Source organism: Lampetra planeri, chromosome 32, assembly GCF_965212315.1.
Source record: "Lampetra planeri chromosome 32, kcLamPlan1.2.h2, whole genome shotgun sequence".
NCBI lineage: Eukaryota > Metazoa > Chordata > Hyperoartia > Petromyzontiformes > Petromyzontidae > Lampetra > Lampetra planeri.
In genome coordinates, this window is record NC_136138.1 from 3,781,451 (window position 1) to 3,803,319 (window position 21,869).

The 21,869-nt window shown below is 57.9% G+C and overlaps 2 protein-coding genes across 4 annotated transcripts in view; one reads left to right on the top strand and one right to left on the bottom strand.

Annotated features, from left to right (window-relative positions):
• On the top strand, nucleotides 1-14,770 carry HDAC10 (histone deacetylase 10). Of its 2 annotated transcripts, XM_078609496.1 has the most exons (20): nucleotides 1-92; nucleotides 1,804-1,864; nucleotides 2,587-2,721; nucleotides 4,929-5,025; nucleotides 5,791-5,888; nucleotides 6,776-6,880; nucleotides 7,297-7,365; nucleotides 8,135-8,261; nucleotides 8,999-9,064; nucleotides 9,394-9,453; nucleotides 9,631-9,720; nucleotides 10,627-10,733; nucleotides 11,301-11,371; nucleotides 11,481-11,766; nucleotides 12,213-12,291; nucleotides 12,415-12,500; nucleotides 12,899-12,952; nucleotides 13,293-13,386; nucleotides 13,493-13,684; nucleotides 14,014-14,770. In XM_078609496.1, the coding sequence occupies exons 1-20, from the start codon at nucleotides 56-58 to the stop codon at nucleotides 14,227-14,229; spliced, it is 2,130 nt and encodes a 709-aa protein (XP_078465622.1). In that variant the 5' UTR covers nucleotides 1-55; the 3' UTR covers nucleotides 14,230-14,770. The 2 variants fall into 2 exon arrangements, with proteins under 2 accessions (XP_078465622.1, XP_078465621.1); XM_078609495.1 differs by lacking the exon at nucleotides 14,014-14,770 and having other exon boundaries at nucleotides 13,493-14,002.
• The window catches only part of NCKIPSD (NCK interacting protein with SH3 domain), a 26,862-nt gene continuing 19,716 nt past the window's right edge, over nucleotides 14,724-21,869 (bottom strand). For both annotated transcript variants that reach the window (XM_078609494.1, XM_078609493.1), the window contains 6 exons: nucleotides 21,077-21,215; nucleotides 20,051-20,131; nucleotides 19,056-19,184; nucleotides 18,243-18,335; nucleotides 17,483-17,655; nucleotides 14,724-16,826 (listed from right to left, as the gene is read on the bottom strand). In XM_078609494.1, the coding sequence (XP_078465620.1) occupies nucleotides 16,620-16,826; nucleotides 17,483-17,655; nucleotides 18,243-18,335; nucleotides 19,056-19,184; nucleotides 20,051-20,131; nucleotides 21,077-21,215 (822 nt within the window). In that variant the 3' untranslated portion in view covers nucleotides 14,724-16,619. The remainder of the gene's footprint in view (nucleotides 16,827-17,482; nucleotides 17,656-18,242; nucleotides 18,336-19,055; nucleotides 19,185-20,050; nucleotides 20,132-21,076; nucleotides 21,216-21,869) is intronic.

Below are 21,869 nucleotides of genomic sequence, written 5' to 3' on the forward strand. Positions count from 1 at the left end.
GAAACTCCGCGAGTGACGTCACTCGCGGAGTTTCTTACGGCCGGGATCGCGCGCGATGGAGGTCGAGTTGGGGTCCCGGTCCCCGGGGTCAGGTGAGGGGACTGGGCGGGAACCCGCGGCCAGGGGGGAAGGGGACCCTGGCCCCTACTCGGAAGGGGGTGGGGGGCTGTGGAGGTGGGGGGGGCTGACCAACTACAGAGAGAGTGAGGGGGGGTGGCTGTGGCTAGCCCTGAGTTGTTTTACCAAAAGTGTCAAGGTCCGTGAGTTGACTGTCGTGTCGCCGTGTTGTTGTGTTGTGTTCCCGTGTTGTTGTTGTTGTGTTCTCGTGTTGTGTGCGTGGTACTCGCAACAACAACAACAACGCCCGCAGTCTGTCAACAACACTCGATGCGCGTGTGTTGTTGACCTGAAGCAACACAATGATGGGCGGCGTGTCGGGCAATGGCCCCTCGTGTGCGTCGCCTGTACATTGGACCCGGAACGCGTGGCGTTGTTGTTGTTGGTTGTTGTTGGATGTGCATTGCCGCCCGAGCAGCAGCAGCAGCAGCAGCAGCAGGGTTGTTGGAATGAGAGTGATCTTGTTTACACATCTCATCAGCCACGCGTGCCCTCTGACAGTGCATGCTGTCAACACAACAACAACTTTGGACCTCATTTAGACATTCGGGGTTTCCATAACACTGGTCAACAACAAAACATTCTGGCCTGGACTTTTGCAGCTGTTTTAGACTAATTTCAGGGTGCTGATTCCAAATCTGAGCTCAGATTTGCTCTATCACATCTCATTTTTATGCTATCGGCATACCCCATTTTCATTGATTTTACCCGAAATTAACTCTGTCACTTATGATTGCAAGTTGTTGCGAGTCAGTGACTGCTTTAGTGTTAAAATATGGTGCTGTATTTTTAGGATAGTGTTTTATAATATCATTTTATGTAGATATCCACATTTATTTAATATTTTTTTAGCAGTTTTTTCTGCAGTTTTTATTGAAAATGCAATATTCGATATCTCAAAAACCTGATGTGATAGACAAAAACTGATGCCAGATTTGTAATCAGCACCCCAAAATTACCTTAAAACCGTTGGAATACCTTATGCCAGAAAAAGTGTGTTGACCAGTGTAATAGAGGTTTCTTTTTTGGGGTTAGATCGCGTAAATACATAAATGTGTCGTTAAACCCGCCACCACCCGACACGACCAATTAGTAAGGGTTGTGTCACGTAAACGGAATGTGCCACCGGTTGTGTGTAGGATAACAAAGCCACAACATTTACCATCTTGAGTACGACGTTTCGCCAGTCATGGCAATGGGCATCATCATTAGGCGGCCACAAATTTTGCAGCCGCCAGATGCGGTGTGGGGAGCGTGTATAATGATGGCAAGCGTATGCGTGTAATGAAGGATGTTTGACAGAGCACGTGAGTTTGACATTGCCCTGCAGGTACTCACACCTGCGTGTGTCTGTGTCTGTGTGTGCCCAGGTGTGTGGGTCGCGGTGGTGTAGCGGTTAGCGCGCTACGCTACGAACCCAGCCACACGAGTTCGATTCCCGCTCACGGCCAACACCGGTGACGAGTATCTTTACCGGTGCTGGGCCTCCCCATGGTCCACTCAGCCTCAAATTAGTACCTAGCCCGATGTGTAAACATCGCCACGAGGGTGACGAAGGTGACCTGGCCTGTGGCTGGCCACCAACCCCTCGTGTGCCGTTCCAACTTTTATGGGTGCTCGCTAACAGCACTTGCCCCAAGAGACTTACGGATATACTGGGGGATCTTTGTCTTTATTTGTGCCCAGGTGGAGCCACGGCCCTGCTATACGATGCACGGATGATGCAGCATTGTCTGTTGTGGGACAAGTAAGGCTGCACCTTCCACACACCTAAACACACACACACCCTCAATCCACACACACCCTCAATCCACACACACACACTCCACGCACCTCAACATACACACCCCTCACCACGGTGCTTGTGCCAGGCTAGCTGCACTTTGAGGCCACGTGAAGCATCGAAGGCTCGCTGACAGGAGGTCACATGACAGACCCAGGTACCATGGGTTGACTGATGAGGTGACTGGCCTAAACATACACACACCCTCCCTCTCAATCCACACACACGCACACCCATCATTCCATACCTTGCATACAGTCTCACACGCACATTCCATCTGCACGCACTTGCATTTCACAGACTGTTGAGGCAATCGAGCGCATATACGAAGGTCAGGACAGCAGACGAGGGGAGTGGGTGGACAGCCCCACGCCCGGCCGTCTTTATCTCCCTAGTTGCCATGTTTACACATCGCACCAGGAACTCATTTGAAGCTGAGTCGACCACGTGGAGGCCTAGAACCGGCTCAGATAAACGTCGCACGCTCTCACACCTTTCACCGCCAACCCCCTAGACTGACATCCGATGGTAAATGAGATGCTATTGAGCCAATTAGGCTAAGTGGTGAGAACAAAACCGCACAGAGCTAGGACTGTGATAATCTAATCGCGGGGTGGGGTGGGGGGGTGTGAATCATTTGATGTGAACCACCCCCCCCTCCTTACCACCCCCCCCCCCCTCCTCAGCCCGGTGTGCGCCATCGAGGTCCCGGAGCGGCTGAGCGTGGTGGCGGAGCGGCTCGCCGAGCGGGGCCTCACGGAGCGCTGCCTGCTCATGCAGCCTCGCCACGCCACGCCCGAGGACATCCTGCTGGTGCACAGGTGTGAGTCCACACCCACCGGCACCACACCAGCACCACACCAGCACCACACCAGCACAACAGGTGTGAGTCCACCCCCACCAGCACCACACCAGCACCACACCAGCACCACACCAGCACAACAGGTGTATGTTCACCACACCAGCACCACAAGGGTGAGTACACCCCACCGGCACCACACCAGCACCAGTGTCATGACGACTTGACAGACTTCTCTTGAGATGGCACTTTATTGAAGACGCGTTCACTTGACATCAGGCGTAGATCCCACTGCAACAGCCCCGAGTCTCCCACGCATCTACCTTATATATCAACACATGATGAGTGAGTGGTGCAAGCCACCTCACACGAAACAACAGCACACAAAATCAACAACAGCACACAAAATCAACAACAGCACACAAAATCCACTTTGTGGTTTGGAGAGCCACTATCGCAGTCGTAAAGTTCTCGACCGGGTCCTTGATGCCGGTCCATCGCACGTGGCGGGGTCTTGTGGACCTCGGAGACTCAGAGGGTCGCATTCTGTCGGCGGCACAACGCACTTCCGGGGTCGCACAATTAATTTGGACGACTGCCCTGGCACATCGGACACGCCAGACCCCGGCCGCACAGGATATGAGTGGGGATGGACATATGGTTTGAGGCGCAATGGGTGGACAAACGCCCCGCCTGTACACGCACGCACTGCGGCCGTTTCACTTCCACAATCTCGACCGGTCCCTGCCACGGGCGGTGCAACTTAGGTGATGTCCGTAGCGGCACCTGCAGACAATGCAACCACGCTCTGTCACCGACAGCTCAAGGAAGCACACGCTCGCGCCGCCCTGCGTTCTTCTCATTACGCGGCTTGTGCACTGGCAGTATTTTCCCTCGCCGCAGCACGTGCCTCCGACACCCGGCCGAGCGTAACCTGCAGCGGCACGGGTACGTCCTGTATTTGTTTCTTTGAAGCCGTACCCAGTTGAGCCTTTATGGGGGGCTCATGCTCCTGCCCGTACATGAGAAAAAAAGGGTAAAACCCCGTAGAGGCACGTGGAGCCATCCTGTACGCTGCCAGAACCCCTGAGACATGCCAGCCCCAGTCCGTTTGTGCCTCATTCACTCCTTGACAGAGCATAGATGTTATCGTCCTATTCAAGCGTTCTACCATTTTATCCGTTTGAGGGTGGTATGGGGACGTTCTAATCTGTTTAGTACTCAATGCGTCACACACCTCGCGCAGCAGTTTAGATGAACATTTTTTACCCTGGTCAGTGAGAAGCTGCTCTGGGGCACCCTTGTCCAACACGTAGCCATGTAGGAATGCGTCCACAATGGATGCAGCTGTCTGGTCCGGTAACGGCCAATGCATTGGCCACCTGGTAAAATATTCCACCCCCACAAGGAGAAATGTGTTATCCTTTTGTGAACACGGAGAGGGACCCAGAATATCTAGCGCGACCAATTCGTTGATACGGGACACCGTGATGGACTGAATGGGGGTCTGAGATTTTTTAGCAATGGGGGCTTCCGGCGCGTGCACTCCGTGCAACCCGCGACCAGGTGCTGGACATCGATCAACATTCCAGGCCAGTAAAAATCTCACTGCAAGGTCAACTGCATCTTACGACGTCCAAGGTGCAGTAGCTTCGTGTCATGCACCGCACGCGTCAGCTTACCCCGTAGGGAAGTGGGGACCACCAGGTACTAATTTTGGGTGACCCCATCCCACCGTATCAAAAGTCTGTTGTGAATAACGAACCGCGAGATTCCCGCTGAGGCAGGGGTATCCGGCTTTGTTTCCGCGCGACGCCGCAAAGCCAATACCGAACCATCCTCCATCTGCAGCTGTCCCCATTCCGCATGCATCAGCCCCAGTGTGCTGTCTCTATGCGCTACGAACCCGGCAACCCGCAGTCGATTCCCGCTCACGGTCAACACCAGTGACGATTATCTGAACTGGTCGTGGGCTTCCCCGAGGTCGACTCAGCCTCAAATGAGTACCTGGTGCGGTGTGTAAACATCTCCACGAGGGAGACAAAGGCAGCCAGGCCTGGTGCTGACCACCCACACCCTCGTGCGCCATGCTGGCCTTCGTAGGACGTCACTAAGAGCACTGTTAAGGCTATTACGGGGGATCTTTGTTCTAGCGATGTTGATGATGGTGTTGAAGATCGATCTGACAATGACGACGATGATGATGGTGATGCTATTGTGGCCGTACAGTGGCGAGTACCTGGCATTGGTGGAGTCCACGGAGTCGATGTCGCTTGAGGAGCTGAAGGCCCTCTCCGACAAAACCACGGATGCATTCTTCCACCCGGTACGTTCCGCGTGCGTCCCTGGTGTCGCACGCGATCCCCGCGTACCCACCGCACGCGCGTGGAACTGTGCTTCGTTTCGTCTCGCCAAAGCAAGGCCGTAGCCATGGAGTCAACATTGGGGGGGACCAAATCTTCCAGGGGGTGTGGGATCCCCCCCCCCCCCCCAGAAAATAATATAAATTTGAAAACGAATTTCCTGCCTAAATGTTTTAAAAATCACTAACACATGGGATGGACTTTTTTTTTTACAATAATGTCTAATAGTGTATATTGTATTCCATTGCTCTGTTTTTTTTTATTTTTTACCTTTTCTTGTTTCATTGTATGTAATGGCAGAGATTAGGGATTAAGAAAGTACAACCGTAACCACAATCATATAAACAGAAATCTATTTTATAGCAATATATTTTGGGGGGGACATTTTGAGCATATTTGAATATTGTGGGGGGGGGGATGTGCCCCCCCCCCCCAATATTTATTATAATTACGGCCTTGCGCCAAAGTGCTGACAAACCGCTAAATTGTGGAGATTTTTTTTTGTGGAGGATGTTGTTTGTTGCGGTTGCACCCGATTCAAGAGCCGAATGGCTCACAGGGCTATACCTAATAAATTAACTTGAACTTGAGCCAAGTGGTGGTGGTGGTCATTGTGGTGATCATTGTGGTTGTGGATGCGGTGGTGGCATTGGCGGTGGTGGTTTACGGTGGTTGTGGCGGAGTCTGTGTGTGACCTCTGACGCGGGACCCTGCGTTGCTGTCCCCAGGACACGTACGCCTGCGCACGGCTAGCGCTGGGCGCCACCCTGCAGCTTATGGATGCCGTGGTCACAGGCGCGGTGAGGAACGGGGTCGCGCTGGCGAGGTCAGTCCGCACGCACACACACTTACCCATGCAAATGAAGACAACCCGCCCCCCCCTCACCCTTTTTCAACAGCCTTCCAACAGCCTTTTCCAGGCTATTGGAGCAAGTGCTGCTTCCGAGCACTTGTGAAAGCCGCCACGGCGCGCAAAGGAGTGGGTGGTCAACACCACGCCCGGCTGAGTTCGTCTCCAACAGTGCTGATGTTCACACACACACACACTGCACCAGGTACTCATTTCAGGCTGAGCCAACCTCAAAGAGGCCCATGACCGGGTCACACATTCGTGGCAGCCATTGGTCGTAGCAGTTGCCGAGTTTGTAGCGCAGTGCGCTTACCGCTGCGCTATGCACACGCTCCTCAAGCGCACAGACGCACATACGTACACACAGGTGTACACGCATGTGCTCACATGTCGGTACATGCACGTACACGCACGTGTGTAGACGCGCGCTAACGCGCATACGCACACGTGCGCTTACGTGCGCGCACACACGTACACGCATGTGCACGTACAAGCACCCGCCAAATGCAAACGCACGCACAAAAGCACTCATCTTCTATGAACGAGTTTTTGGCGACTTGCACAGTGCTTCTGGATTGAGGTCTTTATCATCATCATCATCTCCCCCTTATACCTGAGTGGTTGTGGGGGAGTCACCGATGCTGCGGCTGTCAACTTTCTCCACTCTTGCCGGTCCTGCTGTCTATGGCCAGCGGATCGCAGCTTGGGTCGTACAGCGTTGGACTGAACTGCTCTGAGCAGCGAAGAGGGCCGGGGACCGTACAATGATGAGGCGTTGAGATTGTCAGACCGCTGATCGCGATGGTTAACCGGTGAATAGAAAACGTTCACGCTCACGCCTCCCTACTCCCCCTGTCACCCAGACCCCCTGGCCACCACAGCCAGAGGAACGAGGCAAACGGATTCTGCATCTTCAACAACGTGGCCATCGCAGCGGAGCGCGCCAAACGCACACACGGGCTGCGACGGTGCGTGGCGAGAGCATGCGTGTGTTCGTGCGTGTGGGTGTGATAGTGTAGCGGTTAGCGCACTGCGCTATAATCCCGGCGACCCGGGTTCGATTCCCGCTCGCGGCCAACATCGGTGACGATTATCTGAACCGGTCCCGGGCCTCCCCTAGGTCGACTCAGCCTCAAATGTGTATCTGGTGCGGTGTGTAAACATCGCCACTAGGGAGACAAAGGCAATCAGGCGTGGTGCTGGCCACCCACCCCCTCGTGTAACGTTCTGGCCTTCATAGGTGCTCGCTAACAGCACTTGCCCCCACAGTCTATTGAGGCTATATGGGAGATCTTTGATCTTTGGGTGTGAGAACGTGCGAGTGAGCGAGTGCGGGCGAGTGTGGGCGAGCACGGCTAAGCCGCTCCCATGGCCGCGTGTGCAGGATCCTCATCGTGGACTGGGACATCCACCACGGCCAAGGAACCCAGTTCATCTTTGAGGACGACCCCAGGTACGCGCGAAGCGGCGCCCGCCGTCTGACTCGCAAATACGTTCGTGGTTAAACGTCGACGCACGCAGCCCCACTACCAAACCACTGCTGGGTGACGCCCTCTCCCCTCGTGGTACGGCCCACACGGATCATACGGCCGTGCTTTGCCATGCTGGTCCGCACGGGTTGGTGAACTTGGGGAGCATAGACGTGGGAGCGTAGCCCAGTACAACGGTGAACTTGTTGTGAGTAAACGTGGCCGTGCCTACCGTTTACTGCCGCGAGCAGCCGTGGCGCTCACGACGTTTCGCAGAGCTGGCGACGTCAGTCGTCCCCCCAGTTACTTGCGCGTCAGTCCGCGAGTCCACGTACGCCGATCTCGGCATCCACGATGAGTGCGTGGGGAGGTGAGAGGAAGGAGGGGGAACACGGACGTGGGAGCGCACAAGCACAGCACAACAGTAGGTTTTTTTTCTGTGCTGCCCTCTGCTGCCTACGATGTAGCCCCGCAGCAGCAGCTGTAGCAGCAGCAGCAGTCTGTATCGCGACCTGTATGGATGTTGAACTTTCGCATCGTACGTAGCCAACCGTGCTAATCAGAGGTGGGTCGTGAGTGGTTGTCGCCCATCCCGGAACTATGCAGACTCAACCCCCGCTTAGCTTCCGAGATCCGGGTGCAATCCCGGTCGATTTGGTCCCAGGGTTAACAGTTGCGCATCGTGGCGTGGGTGCTGGCGCCGTTCCCTAGCTTGGCGCTGTGCTCTCCCCTCTGTGTCGTTTGCGGTGGCAGCGTTCTCTACTTCTCGTGGCACCGCTACGAGCACGCCAAGTTCTGGCCGAACCTGCGCAAGTCCGAATTCGACTGTGTGGGGAATGGCCCCGGCGCCGGTTTCAACCTCAACCTGCCCTGGAACGAGGTGTGCGCGCGTGTGTGGTCCAGCACCGCTGTAATCCGGTTACTTCGTCAATACGCTCGCTCGACCGATGATCGGCTCCACTCATCTCTTCCGAGACGTCCTGCCAGCGCGGTGGAGTAGGCCAAGATACCCTCGTCATCCGAGAGCTCCCTCAGTTGGAGACACTTCCGCCAGCGGTGGCGAAAGCGAGCACTTGTAGGGATGCGCCTTTACATTCACCGATCGTTTTCATCACTCGACTAAATGCTGACAACACAAAAGTATTTTGTCCTTGCTATAAATTTGCACAATGGTAAGCCACTTCGTTGAGTTATCATTAGTGGCCAGGTCGCTTCTGAAATAGAGCTCAGTGGGCCTTGCCTGGTAAAATCAAAAATAGTTCATCATTTATTTGGGTGAAGAAAGTGTCGCCTTTGTTGTTCCCACATGTGCCGCGGGACGGGAGGTGATGGGCAGGGCTTGGCGACATCATCGGCACCGTCGGACGCAGGGCGTGGCTCGCGGGGGGGTTTCCTGCCTTCAGGGTGGCAGAGATGTGGGGGCGCGGCTGCCAACTTCCGAATGGGCCGAGTAAACGACAAATATAATCGGTGGCCACTCATTGACTTTCATCAACTCGTCGAGCCAGCTGGAGAGGTCAATGAGCCCCGAGCGGCTCCTGTTAGGCTCGCTAACGGTGGTGGTCGGGGTGTGTGTGCGCGTGTGTGTCCGTGCGTGTGTGTGCGTTCTGGCCGCAGGTGGGCATGGGCAACGGAGACTACCTCTACGCGTTCCTGCGCACGCTGCTGCCCGTCGCTTACGAGGTGCGCCCCGTCGCTCGCGGCCGATCGCTCCGTTGTCGCTCCGCCGGCCGCTCCGCCCACGGTGTCATTTCTCACCGAGTGTTTTCTGGGCTGTCCGCCGGTCGACTGAAGTGGGTGGCGCGTGACGAGTAGTCGCAGCCGCAGTTGTAGTCGAGAGGTATGGTGGATGCTGTGTGCCGGGTGTGGAAAAATGTTAGGGCTCGCCGACCCAGACAGAGCCGGCTGAATTTAATCCCCGGCTCTTACAGCATCGAGCGTTACTGCTGTTGCTGCCGCTGTATGATGATGCTCGCTGCGTTGTGTGTCCTGCGTGGTGCCGCGTGCCGTAGTTTGACCCCGAGCTGGTGATCGTCTCCGCGGGTTTCGACTCCGCTATCGGCGACCCGGAGGTGAGCGTCTGCACCGCGACACCCGCCACAATGCAGCCGCCACAATGCACCCGCCACAATGCACCCACCACAATGCACCCGCCACAATGCACCCGCGTCGTTGACTTCCGCCCCCAGTGTGTCGGTGCCGATATTTTGAGCCGAAACCTGCACGTGGGGGGGGGGGTGCCATTTCAGGGCAAGATGAGCGCGACCCCCGAGTGCTTCGCCCACCTGACGCAGCTGCTGGGGGGCCTGGCCGGGGGGCGCCTGTGCATCGTCCTCGAGGTGAGGGGGGTTTGGGAGCGTGACCCCCCACCGTCGCCATGGAGACCTCGAGGGGTGGCTAACGAGCGGCGTAGGCAAATTAACACCGGACGCTCTCGCCGCGATCCATCCCACAGTGGGGTAGCGCCATTTTCTACCCACTCAGTAACTCAATTCTATTCTTGCATGTGAGGGCAGCAGCAGCAGTATGGTTCAGGATCTAGAGGTCAAGGTCTGCTGCAGGCCACGACGAGAGGCCTTCAGCAGGGAGAGAGTTTGTGTCGTCGTTTTGCTGCTCTCCCTCCGTTGAAGGAGCGCAGACCACAGTGGTTTACCGTTTGGTCCATCACTCAATTGGGATCACACAGCTCCCATCAGCCACTACTGTGAGCACTGGGCAGGACCCTCCCGAAAGATTAACAAGGGTCGTGATAACAATAATATTAGTAATCTACCCCATCTGTCCCATTCGACAACACTCGTGCCTGTGACGACGACTCGTTGCTGTGCTGTGTGAACACCGCCATGTTGACGCGATCCGTGGCCCCGCGACTTTCACCTTTGTGGAAGATCCACTGTGTGGACGATTTGACCATACCTCACCGCGCCGGTCAGCGTGGGCTGGTGCAGGCGGGTAGCGTGCGAGCGGAGTACAATTTGGTACACTGCTCCCCCGACACCACTGTGTGGCACGCGCACGCGGGTATGACCCGATCGCCCGGACCAGCGCCGGATCTCGCCGGATCTCGGACGCTAAGCGGCAGGGTCGATAGTGGTCAGCACCTGGATGGGCAACCACGGGCTGCTGCAGGGGGCCACGTGACCCCCCCCGCACCCCCCCGCACCCCCCCCCTCACGCGCCCGCGCAGCCTCTCGTGTCGCGCCGATCACTCGCGCCGTGTGTCATCGCGCCGTGTCATCGCGCAGGGCGGCTACAACCTGTGCTCGCTGGCCGAGTCGGTGTGCTTCACAGTACAGACGCTGCTGGGAGACCCGGTGCCCCCACTCTCCGGCCGCATGGCCCCCCATGTCAGGTGATCGCACGGGCCCTGCACACCCACCCCCGCCGCCCTCAGCTGTGAAGTGCAGACGCAGGGAGATTTGGAATTTCGCGCTGCGTAGACGTCGCCCGGCGGTTGGGTGTTCGCCACTCGTTGCGAAGGTTCGCGGTTTCGAATGATGCGGCGGCGACCGCCCTGGTTAATCCTGCGATGTGCATCGACCGCAACGATACCACGCACCGTCTGCTTCACTCACAGCGGACGTCAAAGATCCTGTGACGTCAATCGCAAGAGTAGGAGGCCATTACACGCCGGCGTCAGGGTCCAAATATGAAAATGACATCGCACATAGCAATCATTGCCCCGATACGCACGCTACGCATGCACAGGATTGTCTTCTGTGGAATTGTGTTGAATGGGATTGTTGCATCCGGTCGCGTTCAACGGGATTGAGCTGCACAAGGTTGTGCATGCGGGATCATGCTGCGTAGTATGGTGTTTAATCTAGTTTCGTGCAATCGTGTTGCATGGGATTGTGTTGCGTGAGATTATTGCATATGTTCGCGTTGTCTGCTCTATCACACTATGGGTTGCGAGCAGCGCCATGGAGAGCGTGCACAACCTGGTGACCTCACACGCGCCGCACTGGGGCTGCTTCCGGCTCCACGCAGGTATTGCCTCGCTCGTCTGCATTTGGTCCGCATCTCGCGCAGAGGGCAGCGCTAACCCTGCCGCTGCCTTGACGACCTTCGCACCACCGATCCCTGTGCGCCTTCGTAGATCCGCCGGAGCTGACCGCCGCATTCGGAGCGGACTCTGGGGATCTGCCCTGGCACCACCAGCCCGACCTCGCTGATCCCTCCGTGGGCCTCACCGCTGCCATCGGGACGCCAAACTTCAATAGGCTGATGCGCGATCACGTGGCCGGCCTCCGTGTGGCCGTGACGCCAAACCGGACGGCCGTGTCGGGTTTCCCAGAAGGCAGCGATGGCGCGGCAGAGGTGGCTGGATGTGCGATGGTGCAGCCGAAACGTCTCTCGGCCGAGCAGTTGTCAGCTCTGTTGAGGTACGGGGCCCTTGTGCGTTCGTAGTTTTTGGTAGAGGTTCGCGGTTCGAATCCGGCAGGCCGCCCTGGTTAATCCTGCGTGGTGTATTAACTATATTACGCTACGCCGCACCATCTGGTTCACAGCGGACATTAATGGTCCAGTGGCGTCATTGGAAAGGAGTGGACCAACAACATTTGAAAAATTGCCACCGCAAGTTAGTTAGCGCAAAACACGTAGCAGGACCGAGAGGGGATGTGAGAGCTGGGCGGGGACCGTCACGAGGCAGGGACATTCTTACCCCCACCCCCCACTGCTGGTGCTGTGTGGCGCGGCTCGCAGCGCTTACGACTATTGGGTTTTTGCGCACGAGGTCTCGGGAAAGTTACCAGAGGGGGAGACCTGGGTCGTGGTGGCCACGCGTCGCCGTTTGATTTTGTTTGTTGCGGTGCGGACGCTCGCGCAGGGGAGCCTCCCCGGAGTCGGCGGGCGAGGGGGCGGCCGCACAAGTCTGCGGTCTCCTGGACCAGGTGCTGCGGGGACAGGTAGGGTAATCGCGACCCTCACTCGCGACCTCCCGCACACCGTTGACGGCGGAAGATCGCGACCTCAGTGAGCGCGTCCCATGCCGACGCCGATCCTGTTGCCCCCGCCGCTCGGCCGCGCAGGTCCGAAACGGGGCTGCCCGCGTGCCCACGAGCCAGGGCCTGCTCACCTGCGCCAGCAACTACGCCCGCCAGCTGGGAGCCAAGCGGTGAGCGGTGCCGCCTCACTGTCGAGGTCGCCAGGGAGCACACGATGGAGCCGTCATGGCTCGGCGAGCGGTTTGCTGGTGATGGAGACGGCGCGTGCGTGCCTGCGTGCGTGCCTGCGTGCGTGCCTGCGTGCGTGCCTGCGTGCGTGCCTGTGCGTGCCTGTGCGTGCCTGTGCGTGCCTGTGCGTGCCTGTGAGCGTGCCTGTGTGCGTGCTTGCCTGTGTGCGAGCCTGTGTGCGTGCCTGTGCGTGCCTGTGTGCGTGCCTGTGAGCGTGCCTGCGTGCGTCCCTGTGAGCGTGCCTGTGAGCGTGCCTGTGTGCGTGCCTGTGAGCGTGCCTGTGTGCGTGCCTGTGAGCGTGCCTGTGTGTGTGCCTGTGTGCGTGCCTGTGTGCGTGCAGGACCCTGTTGCTGTCCATTGGAGCGGACGTCCCAGCCAGCGTTTCGGATGACGGGTGAGAATAGGCAGCCGGCCGCTGACTGCAATGTTCAGCTGATATGGGTCTTGTGGTTAGGCATTGTCTATAAGTAGCCAATGTCTACTCGAGGTGGTCACCCATCCGAGCATTGTCCGAGCTCAACCCTGCTTAGCTTTTGAGAAGTGACGAGATAAGGCGCGATGTGGGGGACTTGCTCCGAGGAGCCGTTGGGCTGCTGCTGCTGCTGCTGCGGAGCTACGACGTGGGTAACAGAGGGCAGTGCATCAACGTCCATCGCGGCGCTACATCGTGAGGGGAGGCCTTCATCTAGCGGAGGACAAACCAGGGCGATGGTGACAATGCCGCTGTTGGGCAGGGACGTGCTGGTGCTGGACGTGCAGGGTGCCGCGGCAGAGCCGGGGGAACCGGCACGGAGCGGCGAGCGCCACCTCGTCATCAGCTGGCCCGAGGTGAGAGACGCCGGCTGCCGTCGACGTTAACCGCCAGTAACGGCCACGCGAGCGCGAACGTTCCCGCGTCTGAACAGCGTCCGACTCGCGCCTGTGCTGCCCGTAGCCCGGCGAGGGCGAGCTGCTGTGGACACTGCTGCACCTGGTCCTGCCCATGGCCTACGAGTTCCGCCCGGACCTACTGCTGCTCGTCTTGGGCGATGCCTCTGACCGTTGCCAAGCGACGGCTCGGATGATGGGTCATGTGACCCTCCTGCTGCAGGCCCTGGCTGCAGGGCGCGTGGTCGCGCTGGTGACGGTGAGTGGGTGCTTGGAGTTAAATTTACGGGGGAACCAAAACACGAGTGGTGTCGTGTGTGTGGTACGGCGTGGCTGCGTGTTGGGATTGTGCTGGAACATGGTAGTGTTAGGGTTTGGGGCACAGTGTGTGGCAGTGCGGGGCACTGTGTTGCATGGCGGAATGCGGTGGAGTGTGATGTGGTGTAGTGTGTGTTGGGTACGTTCCAAGGGTGTGGTGTGGCCGTGTGATGTGGTGTAGTTGGTTTGGTGGGGTGCAGCCCGTGGTGGCAGAGGGTAGCACGGTGTGGCGCGACGAGCCGTACTTTGCACCACATCTCCCGCGTGCAGGAGGCCGGTGACCCCTCGTGCGCCACGCTGGGCAGCGTCGTACGATCGCTGCAGGGTCGCCCACCCTCTCCGCCGACACCGGGCGTCCGGCTGTCGCCGCCGCCCACTCCCGCCAACCTGCGGCACCTGCGTGGCGCCGTGCGGGCGCACGGCGAGTGCTGGGCGATGCTGCGTGGCTCGGGCAGTGGCGGCGGCGCCAAAAAGCAGCTTCTCTGAGGTGGTGCCGTCGCCCACGCAGGAAAAAAGGGTTGGCGAGCCATGGGTGGCAGACGACCCTTGAACTCTTAACTGCAAAAAAAATGAAGTTCTCCAAACACAGCGTCCACACGTACACCCTCCAAATTGAAAAATTCACTTGGTGATGCGACTGAGCAGAAGGAATCTCGTAACTGTCGAAGTTGTACGTGTATGCATGCCAGTGCATACATCGGCGCAACCAGTGTGTGCACTGTGCACGCGAGCGCATGTGGTTGCATGTTTGCGAGGATGAGTGTTCAGACTGCACGAGTGCGCGTGGTTGCATGTACGTGTGAGAATGTGTGCGAGGCTGCAGGGGATGTTCTTTGGCCTCCTGCACTCGGCATCTTATTGGCAAAAGTGGGCTGTTGCCGCTGTGTGGGCGCGAATGTGAATGTGGACAATCGCCACACGTGAGCGAGTGCTGTGAACGACCGGTCTCCAATCCAAACATTCTCGCGTTGCGCTGGACATTCCATTAAAGCCAACTGTTTATTTTCATTACAGAACATATACACTCTTGCGATCGTCTTTGTATTTTTCAACAAAGCATCCCGAGAACATTTGGCACAACGGTGCTCGTGTGTAGTGGTACGGTTTTAAATGTTATCGCTCAGTTTTTTGCGCAAAACCGCTGTGCCAAGCAAGCGTTGCTGCGAAGTCGAGGGATGCATTTGGCCTCAATGTCTATCACGCCACGAGGGGGGAGGAGCAACGGACACTGCATGCAGCATGCAACGCGCTCTGTTTGGCACCGAGTCGTGCAGCGCTGGGACTCTATGTACATAAACAGGAAGTGAAAATACCGCATCCTCAGAGGAATCCCATTCCATCCCATTCCCCACGAGGCCCAGCTGGAGTTGTGGCGCTCATCACCGCCGCTCTGAAGCACAGTGCCGCAGCCAAACGGGAACCCTAACCCTCGGCAGCCTTTATTCCCCCATGCATGGCTACCGTCCCACCCAGTCGGCCCGAATACAACGTCCCGTAAACCCCAAACACATTTGGCCTGCGGCAGTGTTTTTCAAGACCGTTTTGGCACGGCCAACGCACTCCGCACGGTGGGCGAGCAGCTCCCTTCGCGTGCAGGTGCCAATCCTTCAGCACCACAAGGCGCACGGCGATGCCGCCCCCCGCGCGGGGTCGACGGCGCCCTCCGCTGCGATCGTTGTCGCCACGCCACGACCGAGGACTGGGCGACACCGCCTCCAACAATCAAATGTTCCCAAATAAAAATCGCTTTGCGCGGGGCGGCCCAGACGACACCTGCACAGGGGACGCGGCTGGGCGCCAGGGGGTCTCCGTGCGGGGGGGGGGGTAACAACAAACAGCGGCCGCCGTCGACACAGCTGCAGCTCAAAGGGTGGTGCGTCGGCCTGGCGGCGTGCCGTGTGGCGCGTTACACGCACGTGCGGGAACATGACGCAGCACGAGGGGGGCGGAGGGTGTAAGGATATATTTTTTTACAGAGGGTTTTGTTACCGGCCAAGGTCAATAGGTCTGAACACTGACCGGCCCGGTACGAAACAAAAGTGCACACAGCTCAAAATACTTTTAGGCGAACGTACCCCAACGGTACCGAGCGCAGGGGGTTGTTGGCACCGTCCGTCTGGCTCGATGCTGCCCGCTCACTCGCCAAGCAGCACGAGGAGCCGCGGCGCTCGCACCGCCTCACCGTCCCCACGAGCCTGGAGTAGATATGTCACTCGTCGGTACCACAGCTTTAGCGGTTCTCCATGCAGCCAATACTGGTGAATAATGCGCGAGCCGTTTGAAAAGAGTGGGAGTTATCAAGTTAATCACGCTATCTGGCCCACGTGAATAAAGCCGTCCGATTAAGGGTTCTGCTACCTTGGCCGGTACCTGGTTTCTGCTGTGGCCCATGGCCTACAACGAACTTTACACTGCCCCACAGCCAGAGGGGAGACCTGGCCCAGTGCCCCCGAGACGACTGCTAGGAATGCACGGTGGGAGGTTGGGGGGGGGGGTGTGGGCGGTCCCTACAGCCGTGAGAATCCCAGGATATGTTTTAATTAGTTTTTCTGCGGTGGAGGCTTCTGCTGAGTGGGAATGCAGTGGGGTGACTACACAGACGCTGCTAGGAAGGGTTTGGTTATTTCAAAGGGAGGTTCCTCGATGAGGAGCGATGGCACTGCCTTGCGATGTGAAGAAGCTGCGATTAGTGTGGATTGGAGCGGAGGGGGAGGTGTGCCAGACCCGGTTGACCTTGCACGAGCGCAATCTGGCAGCAACGCTCGTTGGGCTCGTGACGACGCATCGGCGCGCCTCACCGCACACCAAACCAAACCGCTTCCTCTGCCCTCCGGTTGCCACGCGCGGGGCCGCGTGCGTCACCGCTCCCGCGCGCGTCAGGCGCTCTCGCCGAAGGCGGGGAACTCGGTGCAGATCTGGCACACGATGTCGCGGTCCATGCGGCAGTGCTGGTCGCCCTCCCCGCCCTCCTCGGCGGCGATGCGGCGGAAGCAGGCGCGCAGGTCTCCGCCGCGGTGCGAGTGCTGCACGTAGTCGGTGCTGCGCATGATGGCCAGCATCAGCGACAGGTACTCCATGCGCATCTGCAGCCGGCACGCGCACAAGCAGCCGTTGACGCGCGGGTCAAGTACGGCCGACGCGCTCGAAAAGCACAGCAGTTGCGAAACGGTCGATGGGCGCGGTCGACGGTCATCCAGTAATCAACGAGCACTGCCTATGCACAGTCAACACGCGGTCAAGCCTGCAGTCGACGCAGTGGATGTCGTGGCAACAGCCACCTCATGCTCGGACAACACACTCAGACAAGTACAGCTGACTTGTTCAGCCAACCGCACATGATAAAACACGAACAGCCGACATGCATAGCGTACACACGATGCTCAGCTAACAACACATCCAGAAGGCGTGACTGATAACACACGACCGTCGCACAGCTGAACGTTGCCTTCAGGCATCGCACTGTTGAAACAGCACACGCAACATCGCTACGGTAACCCGAACGACTTCAACTCGCTCAGGCCGGAGTCTGCGGCCCAAGCTTTGCACTCTTGGAGCCGATGCGAATTGCTGCCAGGTAAACTTTGCTAAGTTTTTTCCGTGCTCAGGGCCCTGGGATAGAAATATAAACACCGGGGCGGTTTTGCATGAGCGACCTCTGCACTACGTTGTGCGTTGGCCCCGCGCGATCGCGACGCGGGCCACCACGTGCCACCCGCGATCGCGACGTGCACACGCGGACCTTGTCGCCAGCGGAGAGGTCGGAGAGCTGGCGCACGATGATGTCGATCATGACGAGCATGTCCGTGTGGTAGAAAATGGCGGCCGTCTCGCGCTCGCAGAACATGTCCTGCAGGAACTTGAGCACCGAGTGTGGCGGCCGCGGCGCGTGCTCAAACATGTCCACCGGGTCCTCTGCGTCAGCCGGAGGGGAGGGGGGGGGGGATGAGGGGGGAGGTGAGGAAGTAGAGGGAGGGAGGGTACAGAATTGTTAATTTGATATTAGTCAACTGGACCTGTGGAATTTGTCATCTCTTAGTCAAGTTAACCCTTTCATAGCCAACCCCGGCTATTCTCTGGACCAAGCGACCATGCCCCCCTCCTGTGGTATTATTTATTGCACGTGATTGAACGTGGGTTGTTTGCGGCCACACACACCCACCCTGAGTCGCTGCTGCCATCTAGTGGCAACAACAAATAAAAACACTGCGCGTATAGGAGGACCAGGGTTATGCCCCTCCTGCCCCCCATTCTGAAATTCTTTACCAGAAACCAAACTCGCCAAGTGTTACAGAATTAATTAAAACAACGGCTGCAGAGTGGCGTGCGGTTGGAAAACGGACGGCCGATGAAACGCACAGGCCTCGCGAGAACCTTCCAGGCCGCCGCCGCCGTGTGTGATGCTAAACACTGAAGGCGTAACGCTGACGACGCCGCCACCGCCTGGTGGCGCGTGGCCATGGCGGCCCGGTGGCACAGAGGTGCTGGCGGGCGAGCGTCACCTCCTCTGTTGAGCAGCAAAAGCAGCTTCTCGCTGAAGGTCTTGATGTTCAGCCTTCGCGCCAGGGTCTCCATGATGACGTTGCTGGACGGAACTGGGGAGGGAGTTGGAGGGAGGGGGCGGCAGGAAGGTGAAGCACGCCCAGGTTTTACTACGGCATCGCACTCGGATGCTCTGGTCGCGTGGAGATAAGTGAAAGGCCAGCAGCTGGTTGCATAAAACACCTTGATCGAGTTTTCTCCGATTAGCACGGATGACTACGTACGGTGCGAAAGAAGTTCAACATACATACTGTACATATGCACGCCCGACCACAGCGGACGGCCCGTCCAGATTGTTCACAAGTCACGCCCCCAGCGTCAGTCAGAGCCCAAGCGGCTCTCGGGGCCTCGATGTTTTGTCTTCAGCAAACCAAGCGCTTTACAAACAACGACGCAAGCAGGGTCCCAACGGCCCAACGTTTCGTGGTCAATCCCTTCTCCCAGCCGTCCACGCCGTTGACTCCCTGCACCCGTTCAAGTCCAGACCGGAGACCTTTTTCTCTTTTCAAAGACCGGCCGGCTGCCTTTATAAAACAAAAACACGCCCACCGCGTCTGCACGGCGCCTCGAGCCGCGGCCACGTTTAGAAGCCCCCTGATAAATTGGCATTAGTCCCCCCCCCCCCCCCCCCCCCAGCTAGGTCCTCGTGGACGGAGAACGTGAAAATGTAGCAGTGGCGACAATAACACAGCGATTCTGACGGGTGGGCCAAGGCGTGTCGCTTTAATCTGCACCGGCTTCACGTGGAAACGCGGTGGGCGTGAAGCCGTTACCCTGGAAGTGCAGGTTGAACGCCAGCAGCAGGTTGACCATGAGGTCGGGGAGCTGGTCGCTCGTGTCGGACGGCAGCCCGTTCTCCGTCACGTCCAGCACGAAGCCCATGAAGCTCTCGTTCAGGTGATCTGCATCCACGTGCACACGCACACACAGGCGCACGCACGCACGGATCCATTTTGCGTTTCAGAATGCGGTACATCTGCATGTTACAAGTGTCCTCTCGCATGCATGGGTTTTCTCAGGGTGCTCAGCATGCAAACACGAATTGGCCGATAACACCTTAATGTATAGAGGACGGCAGAGCTTGTGGGGAAATTGATGGCGGCTCACCGCGTGGCTGCCTTTCCCGCTCCTCTGTGGTTCGCCCCCACGCCCCCGAGTCGGTCTCTCTTCACGCCTCTGAGCGAGCGAGTCCCGTGCAGTGGCACGGTCCAAGCTGACGTGATCATTTATGCTAGGTCTGTCCCAGTCGGCGACCCGGAAAATTATTCACGACACCCAGTATACATGTCGCTATGTTTGTGGCTTACTACTCGTCACGTGCCACCTCCTGGGCCTGCACCGGTCAAGACAAGCAGCTGGGAAATTAGGGCCGCACGCATGGAATGGATAACATGCGCGCGTGGGGGGTCACGGTGGGTTCACGATGCCGCTGCCACCACCAGCCCCTCGCTGGGTTCGGGTGCCACACCGGACGAGCGCCATGAACCCGGGGGCCTCGTGTGTCCGGCGTTCCATCTTTCCGCGGTGTGGCGGTAGCGACGATTACAAACGCTCAATGCGTACCGTTGATTACGTGAACGCGTTTCGCTGTCGCTTCACCTTTCGCAATTAACAACTTTCTCTCGGTCTAATTCGCCTCGGGATGAGCGGAGAGGCGCGCTTGCAATGTTTGTTATCGGGATCTAAAGTTAGAAAAGGAAAATAACCATCGCTGGGAGGAGCAAAGAAACGGTGCGAAAATCACAGCTCCCACGCGGCACCCACGCACCGTAGTGATGGTACGGCAGCGGCTCCCCCATGCTGAACACCATGGTGAGCAGCAGCGTGGAGTAGCACAGCTTCTGGTGCTCTGCGGCACAACGGACACAACGCGCACACGACGGTCGCTCACAATTACGCACGCGGCCCCGGCACGCAAGGGGGCGTGCGGGGCGGAGGCTCTTCCGTCTCGCGGGAGCCGCTACCCCGGGGTGCGGCGGCACGTCGCCTTGGCAACGTCGCCATGGCAACCCCCTCGGGGGACGCTTTCGTCGCTAACGTTCGGGGATTGGGAAGGGGGGGGGGTTGTTTAACACGACTGCGTTTGAGTCACGGCGAGCGCCCGTGTCGGTTTGTGGTGGCTTCTTCGGTGAAAATTAGCGCTGCGATGCTGGGAATTGCCGCCCCACGCCACAAGCAGCTCGGGAGGGGAGGGTTATGAGCTAGCGCCGGCTCACGTGTGCGCAGCACGCCCCCGCCCCACCACGGGCCTGCGTCTGCCGCGGAAGAACTACGGCAACATGCATGCCGAGAGCAGCCAAACGGCAGGGCTAACCAGCAGAGCTGGGACTAGCGTCAGAGGCAAGGATAGTGATAGGGTCGGTCGGATGGTGTGGTGATGGGTGGGATAAGGCTCGTGGGTCTAGCGTGATAAGAGGTAAGACTCGGGTCCGGTTGGGTCGTTTGTAGAGGTTCGGAATCCGGCTAGGATCTGATCGGCGAGTGTAATTAATATGGGGGTAGTGTTAGGGTCAGGTTGGCTACGGTGGTAAGGGGTGAGAGTAAGGCTAGTGTCTTGCTGGGTAGTTTGATGAGAATTTAGAGAGAGGCTGGTACATTTTTGGGTTCACGAGTCAGGCTTGGTGGTCTGATTAGCTTGTGGTTGAGGATAGGAGTCGGGCTCGGGCCTGGCTGGTTTTATGTGCTCGGCCCCCCTTCCCAATCATCGTCAAATCTGGGTTTTTCTGCTCTTCGAACGCTTTTCACACGAGCCGTCCCCGGCGCGACGTGGCCACCCACGGCCATGGCCGCTGACCTTTGGTGTCGGTCTGCATGTCGCGCGCCAGCTCCATGGGCAGCACGGAGTTGAGCAGCGCCGAGATGATGTTGGCGTCGAGGCTGCACATGGCGCCAAACACCTTGAGCAGCAGCAGCCGCAGCGACACGCGGTGCTCCTGGTCACGGGGACACGGGGAATGGCTCAGCGGGGTCATGAAATGCACTCATCGCCTTCTGCAGCAGTAGTGGTGGTGGTGACGATAGCGACGGTGGTACGGTGACGCATGGGCACGCACGGCACAATTATGTTTTGACCACATGTACAGAGTATTTTCTGGGTTGCTGGCACACTGGGAGGTATACTGGATGTGGTGTGCCGGGTGAAGAAATATGTTTCAGGTCAACTGACCCTGATGTACAGAGTTGGCCAATGGTACTACCCTCCATGTTGTCGGACGTAACGTTTCCAGAAATTCAAATATAATTGCAGTGATTGTGGCGTTTTGTACCATGTTCAATGTCTGTTATATTGTGTACTGATATATTATAGTAGGGAGCGGTGGGACAGTGGTTCGCACGCTGATCTTCGAATCCGGCGACCCGAGTTTGATTCCCGCTCAAGACCAGTAAGTGGCAATTATTTGAACCATACTGGGCCTTCCCTAGGTCGACTCAGCCTGAAAAAGCACTTTGTTCGGTGTGCAAGCATCAGCACTGGGGAGACAAAGGCGGCTGGGCGGGTTTTAGGCCATGGATCCCCTCGTGTGCTGTCCCGGGCCTTAATAGGTACTCATCAATAGCACTGCTAATTAGTACTGCATGTTTATTTA